Genomic DNA, 16,524 nt, shown 5'->3' with positions numbered 1-16,524 from the left:
AAAAAAAAAAAAAAAAACGCAGTTTTATCGGGAATCAAATAGTTTAGGTTGAAAATTTCCGGCCATTATTTTCTTAAAAAACTAAAACAAGTTGGTCTAACTAATGACATCCAAAAAGTCCAAAAATAAGCTTATACATAAAAATAGAAAAGTAGGAGAGAAGTTAAGATTGAGTTATCAAAATAGATCTTTTTTTAGAACCTCATTAAAACTCTTTTGTCCACTTGGCAAACTATGACTGGATTATTTTTATTTAAGACAATTAATTTAACAAAATATTGGTATCAAATAATAATAATACTATAAATAATTTCTTAAGAACCTTAAAACAACAAACTTAGCAATGACATTTCTCTAAGTATATAATATCGAATTTTAGTAATCGTACAAGTTTATATATAGGAGAAAATCGTTTTTAACCTTCAAAATGATATTCTCGCAGTTTAAACCTTCAATTTTTTTAACTTAACACTTCTAACATTCAAACTGAAAATTTTATAATAACAGACCTCAGACGTGTTTCTCATCCAAAAAGTTGGTGGAACAGTAACTATGATATATGACATAGCATTTTCAGTTTGAGTGTTAGAAGTGTTAGAACAAAAAGTTCAAGGTTTAAATTGCTTGTATGTATTAGTTTGAAAGTTAACATGTGATTTTGCAATGTTTAACGAAAGGCAAAAAAATAAATTAGTTGGCATTGCAACTAAAACTTTTAGATTACATAACAAGTTAGATTTTCTTCTGTTGTTTTACATTTTTAAAAAAAAAATTCATATTTGTATTCATTTAATCATTTCTTTCTTTGTAATCATATTTGTGTAAAATATTTTTTAAGTGAATAGGAATAGACTTTAATAATTATATTAAAATAGATGGACTAAATCTATATTAATAGATCATGTTCCTAATTTGATAGAATAAATATCTAATAAGTCATCAGATTAATTCCCGTTGAAAAAGTCTAGTTTCTTAAAATAGTTAACTTTATTATTATTTGGTTTTCGCTATCTAAAAGGTACAGGTCTTTGAACCCAAAACCTTTAGACATTCAAAAAGGAATTAGTAAACAAAATTGTAGTAATTACAAATAAATTAAGCATGAAAACACACAAAATGCTGAGAATATAGTTTTGGTATTAACTAGTATCACTTGCGATATGAACTACCAATTAAATAAATGTATTGTCAACTGCAGTATGTAAATGATTCGTTCATACAAATGGGGAAAATGCATATTTATCACTTGGATTGATAAATTATTGGAACAAGCAAAGGAGAACGGAGTGGTACCTAAGGAAATTGCCTGCTATTATCAAAACAGGATGGCACGCATTGCGCTCGAGGTAGGCCTGGGCATTTTACCCGGACCCGAAGACCCGACCCGAAACCGACCCGAAAAAACCCGGTCCGGGTAGGAACCGACCCGATCAAATTACCCTATCGGGTCTTGTTGTAGAGGACCCGCGGGTCTTGGACCCGACCCGACCCGAACCCGAAACCCGGCGGATACCCGAATTAATAATATAAATTAAATAAAATGAATCAATGGGGAGTCGAAGACGGGTTATTTGTCTACATAGCAAAGGGGTCAGCCACTAGGAGACAACCAACTATTGTTCTATCTCACATAGTTTAGTATATATACAAATTTTAATATAATAAAAACACAAATTTTAAATAAAATGTCAAATATTTTCGGATATATTAATATTTTCAGATTTTTTTTGTATTTTTAGGTATTTTTTAGGTTGAACCCGAACCGAACCCGACCCGAACCCGACACAGAACCGAACCGAAAAATTCTAGTTACCCGAATGGGTCTAACTATATAAGACCCGACCCGACCCGGACCCGGTACGACCCGAACCGACCCGGAACCGAAAATTTAAAATTACCCTATCGGGTCCTAAACTCCTAGACCCGAAAGACCCGGACCCGAAAGGACCCGGCCCGAACCCGACCCGACGACCCGAATGCCCAGGCATAGCTCGAGGGGCTGTTCGTTGTTGACTTCGTTCTCTCAGTTTTCGTATAAAATGTGCTCTTTATTCTTTTTTTTCACTACATTAATTTTCTTATAATTTTCACTACCTCGTTTAAATCTATATAACTATGTGTTATATATAGATTGCTACGAACACCTTCATAAAAAAATCTTAAATTAAACAGGTTTTAGATGATATTTTATAAATATACATTAAATAATATAAAAATAAGAGCTAAGAAATTATGAGAACAAAATTTGACCAACTTCAATTGAAAATAGAAAAAAATACCGACTAAAAGCCATATAAATAATGAAAGAGTTCACCACAATTATCAATTAAAATTGTTTTACATAATCAACGATCTCTAAATTCTATAACTTATTTTGATTAATCTTTATAACCAAAATCAAAGTACAACAATTGTTAGAGAATGTTATGTTGTTGTCCACCATCCACCCAATATCATCAATAAATCATACGATAAATATATATTTATAAGCTTTATAACTTAATTTTGCAATAGATTTGGGACAAACTAAATTTTCTCAGTTAATACATAATTTCAAGCTGGACATCTCTTACTAACCGTGACTCTAAGTCCATGCTTCATTGACAATATAAAACCAAGAACTGGCTCAACTTTTTGCCCTTTGACAACCTTAATGTCATAGTTCTGTAATATCTCCACTGCCACCGTCTTCATTTGATTCATAGCTAAATTTTTACCAAGACAAGTTCTTGGACCGGAATTAAATGATAAGAACTTAAAGGATGGCTCATGTTTTAAGCGTCCATCCTCACAAACCCATCTCTCTGGCTTGAAGTGCAATGCGTCTTCTCCCCAAACCGCTCTCATCCTCCCCAATGCATAAAGACATATAATAATCTTGGAGTTTGGATATACTTTATGCCCGCTTGGAAGCACATCTGATTCGATTGAAGACTTGCGTCCAAAGGAAACTGGTGGAAAGAGTCGCATTGCTTCACACAATGCACCATGCAAATACACCAACTTGTCCATATTCTCTTGGCGATTTCCCGCCCTTGATAGATTTGTGTTGATGATCTCTTGACGAATCTTGGTTACAACTTGAGGATTTTCAGAGAGAAGCCAGAAGAACCAAGTGAGCGCAGAGGCAGTTGTATCTCTTCCAGCAAGAATGAAGGCTAAGATAGTGTCTCTGAGGAACTTATCGTCACTTGGGTTCAAGAGCTTGTACGTGGCTGTATCTAGCTTCATGAAGGAAGTTAAGAGATCCTCACTCTCTCCATCGGAATTTTCAATAATCCCTTGTGGTCTTCTTATCTCATCTCTCTTGTCTGATATGTATTTCGCACACACACGGTCGAAAGTTGCATTAGCTTGGACCATCTTCTTCTCTTGTCCGAATCCCATCCAGTTATGCAGCTTCCACAAAAACCTTGGTTTAACATGTCTATACAAAATTCCTTCTCCAACATCATCCAGAGCTTTAGCAAATTCGTCCTCATGCATTTCAGTAGATAGAGATTTTGGATCAGAACCCGTTATAAGGATTAATATTGTATCAAAAGTGTACCTCCCGAACACGTCTTGCAAGTCCACAGGTGTGCCTTCCTCTGCAAAATGATCAAGAAGGGGAATAAGCCCGTCCTTGAGCTTCCTGGCCAATGTACTCTCTGAAAACCTTTGAAACCGTTGGTGATGGATCATGGCTTGATAAGATTTTCTCAGACTCTTCCACAGCTCCGAGTCCGTTGTGATTATTCCGTTTCCGAACACATCAAAAACATCTTGAAAACCGGGCCCTTTGATGTAGTTTGAGAAGTTTGAACTCAATATATGGTGAATGTTAGCTGGATCTGCTGTAAGCAACATATCCATTCCGGCAAACCATGGTCCCTTGAATTGAAATGTTAAGTCGGTGTTTTCAAGAAGCTCTACGGTGAAGTTGTAGACACGGTGGAGGACCATGATAAGGCCTGGAAGCATGCCAATGACGGGCCAATTTCTAAGGATTCGGTCATGAGGTTTCTTGAAGAGGAAGTAATCAAATATGAGAAAGCAAAGGATGAATATGAAAACTCCAACTAAGGTTATTGGAGACATAAGAGAAGAAGGTTGGTTAATCAGTGTGATAAGAGATAATTAGTGTTGTGTGATAGCTTCTTAGAGTTCAGAAGGGACTTGACTTATATACAGAATTGTTCAGTGAATAAGAGCATTCACTGCCCCCATCAACTCGTGCACCACTGCATGATGTGGATCTCACTACCCACCTATTGACGTTAATGTAGGTAATCAAACCATTTATATCATTCACTGTAACAATCGACCGGTGCACCACTTCATTATGTGGGTCTTACTACTCAACTATTCACCTTAATGTAGCTAATGAAACCATCTATATTATATATTATTTCTCATACATTCAGAGTAAACTGGACTTCTGGACAAGAAGCAAATGCACTAAATTTCCGTCCGAGACCATGCTCCCCAAAGAACATCGGATGGGTGACATGGGTCCATAGCTTCGTTACATACCACAAAATGGGTCCATCATTTCATTAAATCCAAAACTAATGTTTACCTTTGAATCTCACTGTGAATATGATCTGTAGTTAAGTCAGGGTGAACTGGAACTTGTGGACCACATGGAAAATGCACTAGATTGCCATCCCCCAGACCATGCTCGTCAAAGACATCCATCCGGATGGGTCCACAACTTCGTTCCATACCTAAATTTTTCTTGAAATAATTATTTTTAGTCAACTAATTTTCCAAAAAAGAAAAATACCAACTAACCCTTTTTCAGAAAAATGGTTACGTTTGTAAACGCTTAAGAATTTCGGACAGAACCCAAATTTGTAAAATGAAAAAGGATAGTTTACCAAATGTGAAAAAAAATTAATATTCTCATTTACTTGGAGAAGCGGAGAAAGTACCGTCTCCAAAACCTAAAGCAGCCACTTGTTTTCCGCAGCATTCAACTTAACGATGGGCGCTGCGACAACTGCAAGACAGACCTCGTGGCTGGTGGCAACGGCAATTGCCGCAGTGGAAGCACGGTGGAATTATCCTGTCCGTTTTTTCAACAAAGATGTAAAGCCTCGTCTCCGTGCCATCGCTGTAACGTCTCGTACACCTTCCGCCCCATCATCTTCCTCATCGTCGACGGCTGATATCGTCAGAGACAACCCGAAGGCTAAATCTGAGGCTTCCATGGAGAGAGTTATGGGTCTTAGCTGCTTTGGTCCCACCACCGTTCGATTCTAGATCATTACGTAGTCTACTACTTGTTGATTCTAAAGCTTTTATTCTTCTCATTGTGATAATTTTATAGTTTTTGTTTATTTTTTATTTTTTGAATTGGATCGTTAAGTTTGTCTGTTGACACCTTCACAGTTTTGACTTGAAATTCTTAGAAAATATGGAGAGGTTTTTTCAGGTCATATAGGTATTAAGTCTTGAATTAGAAATCAAATAGCAAGTCTTGTAAAGGGTATTACAAGGGTTTTATATTGATAAATGAGTTCTTTGGCTATTATAAGAGGTTATTTATAGGATAATTTTTGTAAAAGCTATTAGACAGTGGCAATTATAATGGTGATATGATAAGTTCACAGTGCCATCAAATTTTGTAAGGAAGAGGAAGATAGATCAAAGTGGCTGAGTGCGAAGAGCAAAGACTATGGCTGAGAGAGAGTCTCTTTGATGTTACGAGAAAAGACTTTTTGTTTTCTTTTTGCGTTTTCTTTTTGTTACTAATCATGTTATAACTACTGTCGAAAATCTAAATTCTTACAAAAATTTAGGAAATTTTCAATTCTACCACAATTTTGATATCATTTTTAAATTTACTATTGATTAATTACTATTTTCACAAAGATATTTAAATTTGTGATAAAACAACACTAAACTAATTTTTCAAAATATATATAAAATTTTATAAAACCAGTTTCTTAGTATTAAAAACATTTCCAATGTAAATTTTCTTTTTTTCTTTTAAAATAGAATAAAAGAAAAAAATAGAGTGAAATTATTTTAACCCAACTCCATATATTATTCCATAATAGAATAATGAACAAACAAAGATAGATTATTCTATTTATGTAGTAAACTTCATTATAGAATAAAATATAGAGTTTTTTTGGCATAGAGTAAAATATAGAGTTGCATTAGATCATTTCTTATTTCATACTTCATTTTATTTTATAAGAAAAAAATGGAATTAGATTGGAGAGTAATTAACTTATGTTTCTAACAATTTCATTTTATTTCCTAAACCCTACACAATAATTACTAAAATTTAAATCCAAATATTAATATTTTTTTTTATTTGTGGTATTTTTGAAAAGTAGTAATTAACTTATATTTCTAACAATTTCTCATAAAATTCAATATTTTACCCAAAAAAATGCAAAAGAGATTTGAACACAATCTTTTTGTAGCTATGTTGTCAGGGATGCAAAATCAATTCTCTAAAGTCCTGCTTACTATACATAATTTTACTAATACATGAGGGTCTTTACTGTAAGAACCGGCAAAAAAAAACCTTTTGACCTTTTGGGCTTTGTAAGAAGGCGCAGTCTGTCTCGGTTATCCCAGAAAGATGGCGGACGAAAAGGTTAGAGATGAAGCGATGCAGATCATTGGAATGTTTCAGATCCTTCCGAGACTTGTCGTTTTTGATCTCGATTATACTCTCTGGCCTTTCTACTGGTAACCTTTCTCTCTAATTTGATTCATCAATTCAAAACACATATCAACTGTCCGTGTGATTTTGGGTTTGGGTTAAAAAAACATTGTAACTGTAGTCTCGAATGATTTAATTTTGGGAATTATTAGAACATTTGTTGGAATGAGGAACAATCTGGAAAGATATCACAAAGTTCGTTTGTTTTCCTCTTACCAGTGAATGTCGTTCTAAACGAGAAATGCCGTCTTTGTATCCACAAGCAAAGGGTATAGTGAGTGCTCTGAAAGAGAAAGGAATTCAAATGGCGATTGCTTCCAGATCTCCCACTTCAGACATCGCCAACACTTTCATTGACAAATTGAATATTAAGTCCATGTTCGTCGCCAAGGTAGTGTTTCACTGTGTTAGCAAATCATTTTCTTTGTCCCGAAATTTGAATTCTATTTTGGGGACTGTTTCAGGAAATATTCTCGAGTTGGACTCACAAGACGGAGCATTTTCAAAAGATACACACAAGGACAGGGGTGCCGTTTACTGACATGCTCTTCTTCGATGATGAGGACAGAAACATTAAATCAGTTAATAAAATAAAAACAAACTACTTTTGTCCGAGCTTTACATGCGCGTTTGATTGATATGATTTAATTCTCTTGGTGTTTTAAACAGGTTTCTAAAATGGGAGTGACAAGCATCTTGGTAGGTGATGGGGTTACACTTGGAGCACTCAGACAAGGGCTTACTGAATTTTCTCAAAACCATAACACTATCGAGAAGAATAAACAGGTTTGGCGCAACAAGTATTCTGGAAAGGCTGCCTCATCTGAGACCGACAAAGACTGACATTTCCGGAGTTGTTTCCGGTTTTTCTCCAGAGTTGTATAACCCATACCATTCTATGGGATCATTCCACCATTATTTACTGTATAAATAAATTGCCTGTATACTTGAAAGTTTTGTGTTGAAGATTCTAACTCTCTCCATACTGGATTTGTTGTTGTTACATGGATGTTCTTTATGTAACTGTGTTTTCCTATGAAACTCACTGAAAATGGTGGTGCTGGTGCGTAGTTGAAAGTTATGAATGTTAAGGAAGTCCCCTTTAAACTATGTATGAAATAAGTTTTTCAGCAAGTTGGGTAGATGAATGAACAAAAATATATCTTCCTCACTGATAGAAACATGTCTTGGCAGATATAGTCACTGTTGTTTGAGGTAATCTCCAAGTTGAGACCATCCAAAAGTGTATAAGCTGTAGTTTGATGACATACATTCTGAAGAAGAAAACATTCTGTCTTTTTTTGCTTTCTATCCGTCGAAACAAGTTGCAAGACTCTGCAGTCCACTAATTTTTCACGGTCATTAAGCAAACATTTTGAAAGGTGTTCCACCCAAACTTCTTGCATTTTGGATTCACTTCGCCTCAACTCTCTGATCATTAATTTTGGCTGGCTTGGTAACCTTTTCCCCAGCTGGTTTGAAACTGGTTTCTTCAAACTCAGCGATAAGTATCCTGGTTAAATCATATATGGTCGTGATTTAGGGGAATAATTGACCGTCTGGTTCAGTATTGATTTCAACTATTGCATCTGTGTGTTGTGAAGCACTTTACCAACAAATTGCAAAATTTCTGTGAATTATAAGACGATGATAACTTCTTAAAAGGAAAAAAGAAGTAAATCCTCAGATAACCCAATTCAAATGTGAAAACAAAAACTGAGTGTTTTAGTCTTGAAAATAGAATAAAAGAGGCTTTAAGCTCAAAACAGTAAAAAGCTACAAGAGACAACATCATGAGACAATAAGAGTTGCACTGATTTATTCTTCATCCTCCTCATCATCGTCATCACCACCAGCTGCTCCATTGAATGCCTTAACTCTCTCAATCAACTTGTTCTTCCTTTCTTCATAGGTCAACTTCTTCAAATTGTACCTGTTTAACCAATCAAAACACACAATTTGAGACAGAGAACGATCCAACAACAATGTTTTTAACAAGAAATAATAAAATGTTTTACCTCTTGTGTGCCTTGGGAGCAGGTTTCTCAGTCTTCTTTGGGTTAGGATCAGCGCGGATGGCTGCATGAACCTTCTTGTACAACTCCTCCATGCTCTCGGCATCAACTCCTTTCTTCAAGTACTGACTGAAGTGAGTCTGAAACTTTTCCGGCTCATCTTCATTCAACATCTTCATATAATTCGAAACATGGCCACCGTAGATGTAGTTCCTGTGGATCTCAGCATCAAGCTGTTTGTTTTCTTTGTTGAAACCGGCGAATCTCTTGTCACTGTGAGGGATATCAAGACCTCCGTCCAATGCACCCTACAAACAAAACAACCCAAAAGCCATATTAAAGACTATACAAACATATTATTATAAGGACTTTTAAAACAGTTTTTATCATACCTTGAGTGCACCGAAGACACGGTTTCCTGTTGTGGTCCTGATAAGACCGACGTCAAGAAGAGCACGGAAAGGTCTCCTTGACTCGGTGGGTTCCACGGAAAAGTCTTCTCCAGTGGCCTAATCATGAATATTTAGGGTATTTGAGATTCAACCAGAGATGAAAATACACAAAAGTAGAGAGAGATATTAAAACATACCTCCACGTTGCCTTCATACTCTTCATCCATTTCCAACATCTTCAACACACGGCGAGCCAAGAGAAGGCCAGTACAGTAAGCTAGTTTTTGAAAAATAAAATAATTTTAATAAACCATGTAATAATAAAACTAGAAAACTAAGCATATGATTTTTTTTTGATTCGATACCTGCAGCATAGTTGGAGAGCCCAACAGTGAGCCCATATTGAGGAAGCTCATGAGCATAAGCAGAGGCCTTGACAATGTCACCAGCTATGCTCGCGGACACGATTTGCGCGACGATGTCTTTGTTGGTGAAACGGACAACGAAACGGTACTTGGGGGTGTTGTACTTGTTCTTGTCTTGGTTGATGAGACGGATTCTTGCTCTGTAATCAGTCTTTCCAGCTGCAGAAAAAAAAAAAAAAAAGGAAATAAGTTTCAGGACAGAGACAGAGAGAAAGCAGAGACAATATCAAACTAAATGACAAAAGACGATAATACCTCTCCTTCTCCTGAACTTGACTTGGTACCTCTTGAAGTAAGCATTCGACTTGGATGGCTTCACAAACACCTAACAATAAAAAAACCGTCCTAAATGATTAGTCTATCATATTCAATCCCAAGATCTATCACTGAACACTAAAACAGAGCAAAAGCCTTGCTGTAGAAATAGAGAAATATAAGAAATGAAATGAAGAAGGTTAGGTCATTTGATGAGAAAATCAAGAAGAAACCATGGCATAGTAAGAACACAAGAGAGATCAACGCTAGGGTTTTTACCATTGTTTAGCTATGTGAGATATGAGTGACGAGGAGGCAAGAGGCGGAAGGACCTAAATACGAGATTGTTTTATAAATGAAAAACCCTAGATGATATTTCTCTTATTGGGCTCTCCCATACTCGACGCGGCCTACTAATGCTTATGTGGGCTACAAAATAATTTATCGATCTGGATTGGGTCTATATTATACAAGAGGTTTTCCGTTATAATATTCAACTGCACTTTTGATTCATCTCATGAGCTGAATGTTTTTTTAATTCAAATTTAAAGCGTAAATGTAAATGATTATAATATACTAAGAGGGTGTATTGAATCTGAAATTTGAAGTGATTTGATTTTTAATGAGTTTTTAGATGATTGTAGGAGAATTAGAGGATTTAGTGTGATTTTTGTTAAAACACTTTGAAATCTCATCTAAAACAGTGGGATTTGTATTTTTGTTTTTATAACTAAAGAAATCACCTCAAATACTCTAGAAACATTTAAAGCACTCTAAAATCTCTAACTTAAGTTTTGTTCAATAACAGTGGATTTCAGAGTGTTTTATAAAATGTCAAGTTCAATAACACTGGATTTTAAAGTGTTTTTTAAAATCCACGTTTGAATAACAGTGGATTTGTAATTTTAATACAAATCACTTCAAACTCTTGTTAAATACATCCCCTAAGATATCATAGCTTCTGTCATTTCCTCTCGGAGAGGGAGAAATCGAAGGATCAGACTCTCATCGGCCCGGCCCGGCCCGGCCCTTTGCCAGATTCAGTAGCAGGTTCTCCGAAAAGGAGCGTGTCAGAGATCAATTAACCGTCACTAGAGCAAGTAGAGAGACTCATCGCCGGCGCCATCTGTGGAAAACAAACCATAGTCTTAAATTGTATGGTTAGTCATTGTGTATTTACAGAATCAGTTTAAGTTGTGGACGGAACAAAGTTCCACTACGACTACGGCTATGGCGGATGTTGCGTACGTATAAGTTTGAAGAACAAAGTTCCACTAATTATATAAGTTACAAAAAAAAAAAAGTTCCACTAATTATGAAACATTTTTGTTTTTTGACATCCTTTAATTATTACAAGTTAAAAAGGACATGTCTCAGAGAAAGAAAAAGAGGTCTTACAATAACCCAAAATGCAACCAAGTTTCAGAGAAAGAGTCAAATCTTATAATCGTAGGATTCTTTTTAGTTTAAGGTCATGATGCAATGAGTAAGACACATGTGAATCAAATATGACAGCCAACCTCCCACCTTTTTTGTAGCTTAACCCTTCCATTGGTAATATTTTTTATAACAAAGTATCATATTTTTGAAAAGGGAATTTGTTCAAAAATATATGACAGTCTTCTTTGATTTGAGAAAAATATAAACGTGCATTAACTCAGTTTTGCTGCCACTTATATTTGTGTTAACATAATTTTATTTTATGAGTGATCAAAACTTATTTGGATTATAACTTACTCTTTTTTCTTTCTTTTTTCTTGTTCACAAGATTATAACTCACTTGAACACCAAAAAATGAGAGTGGACATTGTTCATAATGTTTTCTTCGCTGAAGTTGTTTGTTATGGGGGAATGTTGCAACGAGCATTGGATAGTTCCTTTATGTAGCAACCAAGCTAGTTGTTATGGGGGAATGTTGCAACGAGCATTGGATAGTTCCTTTATGTAGCAACCAAGCTAGGCTTTGGCCGATCTCTGGTGAAGGTGCTGCCTCTTCAACCATCTCTTATGTCACGTTCTTTTCTCTTTTTTTTTATCACGTCACGCTCTTGTCAGAGTAACTCTGTCAAGAAATTTCTGAGAAGATTATTTATTTTAAAATTAGCTGAGATTTAATTAGAGAAGATAAATAGGAATCAGTTCATTGAGAAGAGAAAAATGATGGTTTATGTTATGGATTTTGATAAAGACGATCCCAAACCCGTCTAATATTTGTAACATTCAGAAGACATAATATCGCTTGGAGTAAGGTTAGACCTTTACAAAAAGTGATAATAATTGTAAGAGATCGTGTTTAGACAGGAGGACGTAGCAGTTAAGTGATGAATAATTTAGCCACACTTGTTTATGCTAGCTTACACTCAATGCCTGAAAATAGGATGTATTAGTAACTGTTTGTGGAAATACAAATACGGTCACCTTTAAAAACTAAAGAAGGAAAAAACGTCTACAATAATTTCAAATGAAGTTTTAACAAATCAAAGAAAGAAACAATGTTGAAAAAGTTTTCAAATGACATTTCAACAAAAATTTGACAATAATGCCTTTAATAAAGTGGACTGGGACCTTTGAGAAACGAGTCTAATGAATAATAAGAGGACAAATACTTCTTAATAAAAAGATCTGCTTTGAGAAAGACACCTAGGTATGATTATGTTTTGGCAGCACAATTGTCTGAGAATTAGTTAGAGGTGTGAGTTCAGTTATTTATTTGAGTTTTAGGTTTTTGGGTTTAAATATTATAGCTCTATTTGGGTATTTGTAAATTACGGTTTAGTTTTAGTTCAGGTTCGAATAATTCGTTTAAATTATTTTAAAATTTTTAAAATTCATTATATGCTTTAATTTATTAAAATAAAAATAAGATATTATATTATATATAAATTTGAATAATATATGCCAAAATGCATAAACTTAACATATAAATTGGTTTCACTTAAATATTTTGATAGAGAATCAACAAATATTTCAAATATTTTTGGTGTTTTGAATATTGTTTAGATATTTTAAATACTTACTCTTGATTTGTATATATATTCACATTTCGAATATTTTAGATAACTTCAAAATTTCTTATATATTTTAGATAGTATTTATATATTAAATCTAAAAATACTTAATATATTTAAATATATAAATTTATTTCAGATACCTTTGAATATCCAAAATATTTTGATTCAGAACGGGTTTGGTTTCTTTAGATATCAAAACTTCGAATCTTCTTAGATATTTACATATTTTCAGTTTGAACTCGTTACTGCTACTACAGTTGGATTCGGTTCGGTTTTAGGATTAGTATTTTCTACCCAATCCTAAGGTAGACTTTTTGTCTTGCAAAATATTTAACTGGTCACAAGCACGTGGACATACCTGATTGTCTCTATCACATAGGATAAGTCTAAATAAATAATTGGAAACTCTAAATGTTCATATTGGAATAATAAGCACTCCAAAATCAAATCTCGTACAAGACACTAATCATACATGTGTTTCTTCGATACATTAAGACCTTGAATGGTGACAATAATAAATTAGTAACAACATCTCCAGATAATTTTTTTCAAGTAATAAACCAGATATTTGTTTACTAATGTCCTAGGAGGCTTAATTTAGCTGTTTGATTTTCTCTTGAGAACAATGACCCAAGTGACGGCTTCAAAGAGCAAAGCTATGCCTCCAAGGCTCGCGATCACTGCAATGTAAGCAGTCTTGTACGCGTGTTGGGGGTTCAAGATGCTAAGACCTTTGAATACATTAATGATCCCGAGGATGATGATGGAATAGCCGACTCCATGGTGGTAGATATTCCAATAGACTCTATATTTGTGGTCCTTCTTTGGCCTTAGACACATCGCAAATACCTAAATGATGACAGAGAAGAGACAAGAAAGTACTCTCAAGATCAAGAAACATAGTCAAAATCAAATGGTAAACATAGATCAATTGTTAAGTTAAAAAGAAGTGCATGATAGTTTCAACAACTTTAGCGAATGATATGAAGAAGAGCCTTTTTCAACTTCAGGAAACATCTCTGAACAATAATTAACTTCAAAGGGTAAACAACTTTAGAGATGTTGTTTTTGTAATTTACCTGAATGGTGGCGAGGGTGAAGAGGGCGAGGCCGATGTTACCGTGGCTGGCATAGCGAATACCTTCGGACTCGTTGCCTAACTTGATCCCGATGGACCAACCAGCAACGCCGATGACGTAAGCAGAGAACTGACAAGACACGTGGATGTAAAACCAAGCAGGATCTGCGGATTCAAACACCCTCATGTACCTGGCTATTATTGCTCCGACAGGAAACAGAATCCCCCAACTCACGGCGTTTAATATCCCATGAATCTACACAAATTTAGATTCAGTTTTGCTTTTCCCTTGTTTATATTATATTATATTTATTTATTTATAATACAAACTCACATTTCTCTTCTTGACTCTAGAATCTCCCTCGCCTCCTCCACCACCGCCGCTGTTATTCCCGCTTAAATCAAGAAGTCCTTTAGAAGAAAGATTCGGCGCGTCGAAATCGTGCTTCTCTATCTTTCCCTCGGGACTCACCCCTGGACCGACTTGCCAGACCTGATTCACCTTTCCCTTCGCAGCCAGATCAGACGGAACTTTAATCCTCGCGAAGATCCTCAGCGTTCCTCCGTCTCCGGACACTTCCTCCTCTGCTCTCATGTCCCAAACCTCGAACGCTAGCTTCGACGGGACAATCATGCTGTAAGAGCTAATGTTTAGCGTCTTCACCACGGCAACACCTTTGTTTGGGTCCTTGTAGGCGACTAGGGTTTGAGCTCCAGCCATACCGGTGGCTTGTGGATTTATCGCCCAAGAGACCCATCCTCCTGGCTTTGACGGGGGAGCGGAGAAGACCACGGCGAGGGTTGTGTTTGGTTTGTCGTATGAGAAGTGGAGGAAGGCTTTGAGTTGAGGGAGGTCTAGGCAATGAGGGTAGGTCTTGTCGCCGGAAAATGTCTGTGACTTGCATGTTTGTGAGACGGACGGTGAGATTAGCAGAGCCCAGAAAAAGAAGGAGAGAGAGATTCCGACGGAAGAATAAGCTGCTGCTGCCATATCTTTTGATGGGTTGTAGTAACCGTAATAAAGCTTTTTGACGGAATAAATAGGCAAAACCAGCATGTGTTTAGGTGTTTTTTATTTTACAGATATTTAGATTCTTTTCAGATGTTAGAGTATATATTATACAAGATATTATTTCCAAAAGTATCATCAGATCAGATAACTGTATATACTATTCCTATTATGTTCTTAATTCATTTTTATTGGTGGATGTAAAAAAGCTAAACAGATGCTAGGCGAAAAATTAAGAAATTAGAGACACCTACGATTTAGAGCCAAAATATAAAAAAAATGTGATTCTACATGTGTGTCCTTTCCGTTGATCAATCACAAAACATTAAAATCACAAAAGAAATAAAATTATTTTTAATTTTGCAGCATTTAAAATTTGTGATTAATCTTAATTCTTTGGGAAAGTAACTTTGTAACTTTACAAAACACTTTTAAAACTTAAAAATTTTAAACTAAATAACTTTACAACGGTCAAAATTCAAAAACATATTATAATTTATATCTAACAAAATATTAGAAAGTGGTGGCTTTTTTTATCGAAGTTGATGTCTCTCGGTTTATTTATTGTTTCTTTCCATTAACACCGGTCTAGGGGATCTTCACAGTTTAGATAACAATCTCCGGTTCGGGGTCACCAATTGGTCATCGTTCACTTCCCGGTGTCACATTAGCTCTCTCTTGATCTTTGTGGCAGTGTGTTTGACCTATCGTACATGTTTAGAGATTCGCTGGTTTGGTGGTGGCGGTGAAATCGACTCACTTCTTGATGTTTGTTGGCTATGGAGGTGATTGTACATGCGAGATCTCGAAGTATTGCTCAGGTGATTATCTTGGGTCTCTATCGCTTTCATTTGTTAAGAGCTTAACTGCGTGTGAAGGTTACAAGCTCGATAAGTTCATTGGAGGCTAGCTATCCTAGAAACATCTAGGGAAACCCCGACATCCGAGGGAACAAAGTGAAAACATTTTTTGATTTCTAGATATTTTGGTTATGAACTAGCGAAACTGAGGTGATGGGTTGAGTGAAGCTAGTTAGGACTAGAAATTATGTTGTTTTGTACGATTTGATTTGTAATCGAATCCTATTCCCGATTTCGGGTTGCTTTATAAAATTTTCTTCGTAAAAAAATTAGAAAATTTTGATAAAAAAATTGCATCGACTTATTGGATCTTAACAAAATGTGTCCAAAAGATAGCTTTCATCCCTCACATATATGTCGAGTCAATATAAGACAACGAATGTTAACATTCATGGATAACTTCTCCGGCTACAATCAGATTATGATGCATTCCGACGATGGGGCAAATACTGCATTTACCATCAATCGGGACCTATTGTTATAGTCATGTATTTTAGATTGAAGAATGCAGAAACGAGTTACCAAATGTTGATCAATAAAATGTTTGTTGACAAACTCTGCGTCGCTATAAAAGTTCGTTAAATCTCTGGTCGCCGCCGATCATATTAATCATCCGAAAGAGTGCTTCCATATACTGAACGATTACAATATGAAGCTACATATGGTGAAGTTTACTTTCGAAATCGTTCTTGGAAAGTTTTTGGATATATTGTCACTCAAAAAGACATCGAGGGAAATCCAAAACAGATATCAGCAATCCTCAGTTCAACATAGACGTTTTGATCTTGATTCGAAGTGTTACCACTGGACCA

At 35.5% G+C, this 16,524-nt stretch overlaps 4 protein-coding genes across 4 annotated transcripts; 1 reads left to right on the top strand and 3 right to left on the bottom strand.

Annotated features, from left to right (window-relative positions):
• Window positions 1-2,376: 2,376 nt before the first annotated feature.
• LOC130500267 (alkane hydroxylase MAH1-like) lies at window positions 2,377-4,162 on the bottom strand. Its single transcript, XM_056995076.1, has one exon. It carries the CDS (start codon window positions 4,078-4,080, stop codon window positions 2,554-2,556), a length of 1,527 nt encoding a protein of 508 aa, XP_056851056.1. The 5' UTR covers window positions 4,081-4,162; the 3' UTR covers window positions 2,377-2,553.
• Window positions 4,163-6,533: 2,371 nt separating this feature from the next.
• Window positions 6,534-7,719, top strand: LOC130500268 (uncharacterized). Its single transcript, XM_056995077.1, has 4 exons — window positions 6,534-6,693; window positions 6,887-7,058; window positions 7,132-7,248; window positions 7,337-7,719. Exons 1-4 carry the CDS (start codon window positions 6,584-6,586, stop codon window positions 7,508-7,510), a joined length of 573 nt encoding a protein of 190 aa, XP_056851057.1. The 5' UTR covers window positions 6,534-6,583; the 3' UTR covers window positions 7,511-7,719.
• Window positions 7,720-8,330: 611 nt separating this feature from the next.
• Window positions 8,331-10,162, bottom strand: LOC108828306 (60S ribosomal protein L5-1). Its single transcript, XM_018601951.2, has 7 exons — window positions 10,034-10,162; window positions 9,755-9,824; window positions 9,440-9,658; window positions 9,272-9,351; window positions 9,075-9,191; window positions 8,686-8,990; window positions 8,331-8,600 (listed from the first exon to the last, which is right to left on the bottom strand). Exons 1-7 carry the CDS (start codon window positions 10,034-10,036, stop codon window positions 8,486-8,488), a joined length of 909 nt encoding a protein of 302 aa, XP_018457453.1. The 5' UTR covers window positions 10,037-10,162; the 3' UTR covers window positions 8,331-8,485.
• Window positions 10,163-13,160: 2,998 nt separating this feature from the next.
• Window positions 13,161-14,964, bottom strand: LOC130499437 (cytochrome b561 and DOMON domain-containing protein At3g25290-like). The gene is made up of 3 exons (XM_056993498.1): window positions 14,178-14,964; window positions 13,845-14,099; window positions 13,161-13,614 (listed from the first exon to the last, which is right to left on the bottom strand). Exons 1-3 carry the CDS (start codon window positions 14,898-14,900, stop codon window positions 13,363-13,365), a joined length of 1,230 nt encoding a protein of 409 aa, XP_056849478.1. The 5' UTR covers window positions 14,901-14,964; the 3' UTR covers window positions 13,161-13,362.
• Window positions 14,965-16,524: the final 1,560 nt, after the last annotated feature.

This window comes from Raphanus sativus, chromosome 9 (assembly GCF_000801105.2).
Source record: "Raphanus sativus cultivar WK10039 chromosome 9, ASM80110v3, whole genome shotgun sequence".
In the NCBI taxonomy this organism is placed as follows: Eukaryota; Viridiplantae; Streptophyta; class Magnoliopsida; order Brassicales; family Brassicaceae; genus Raphanus; species Raphanus sativus.
The sequence above is the reverse complement of the archived record's forward strand: the minus strand, read 5'-3'. Positions and strand labels throughout refer to the sequence as shown.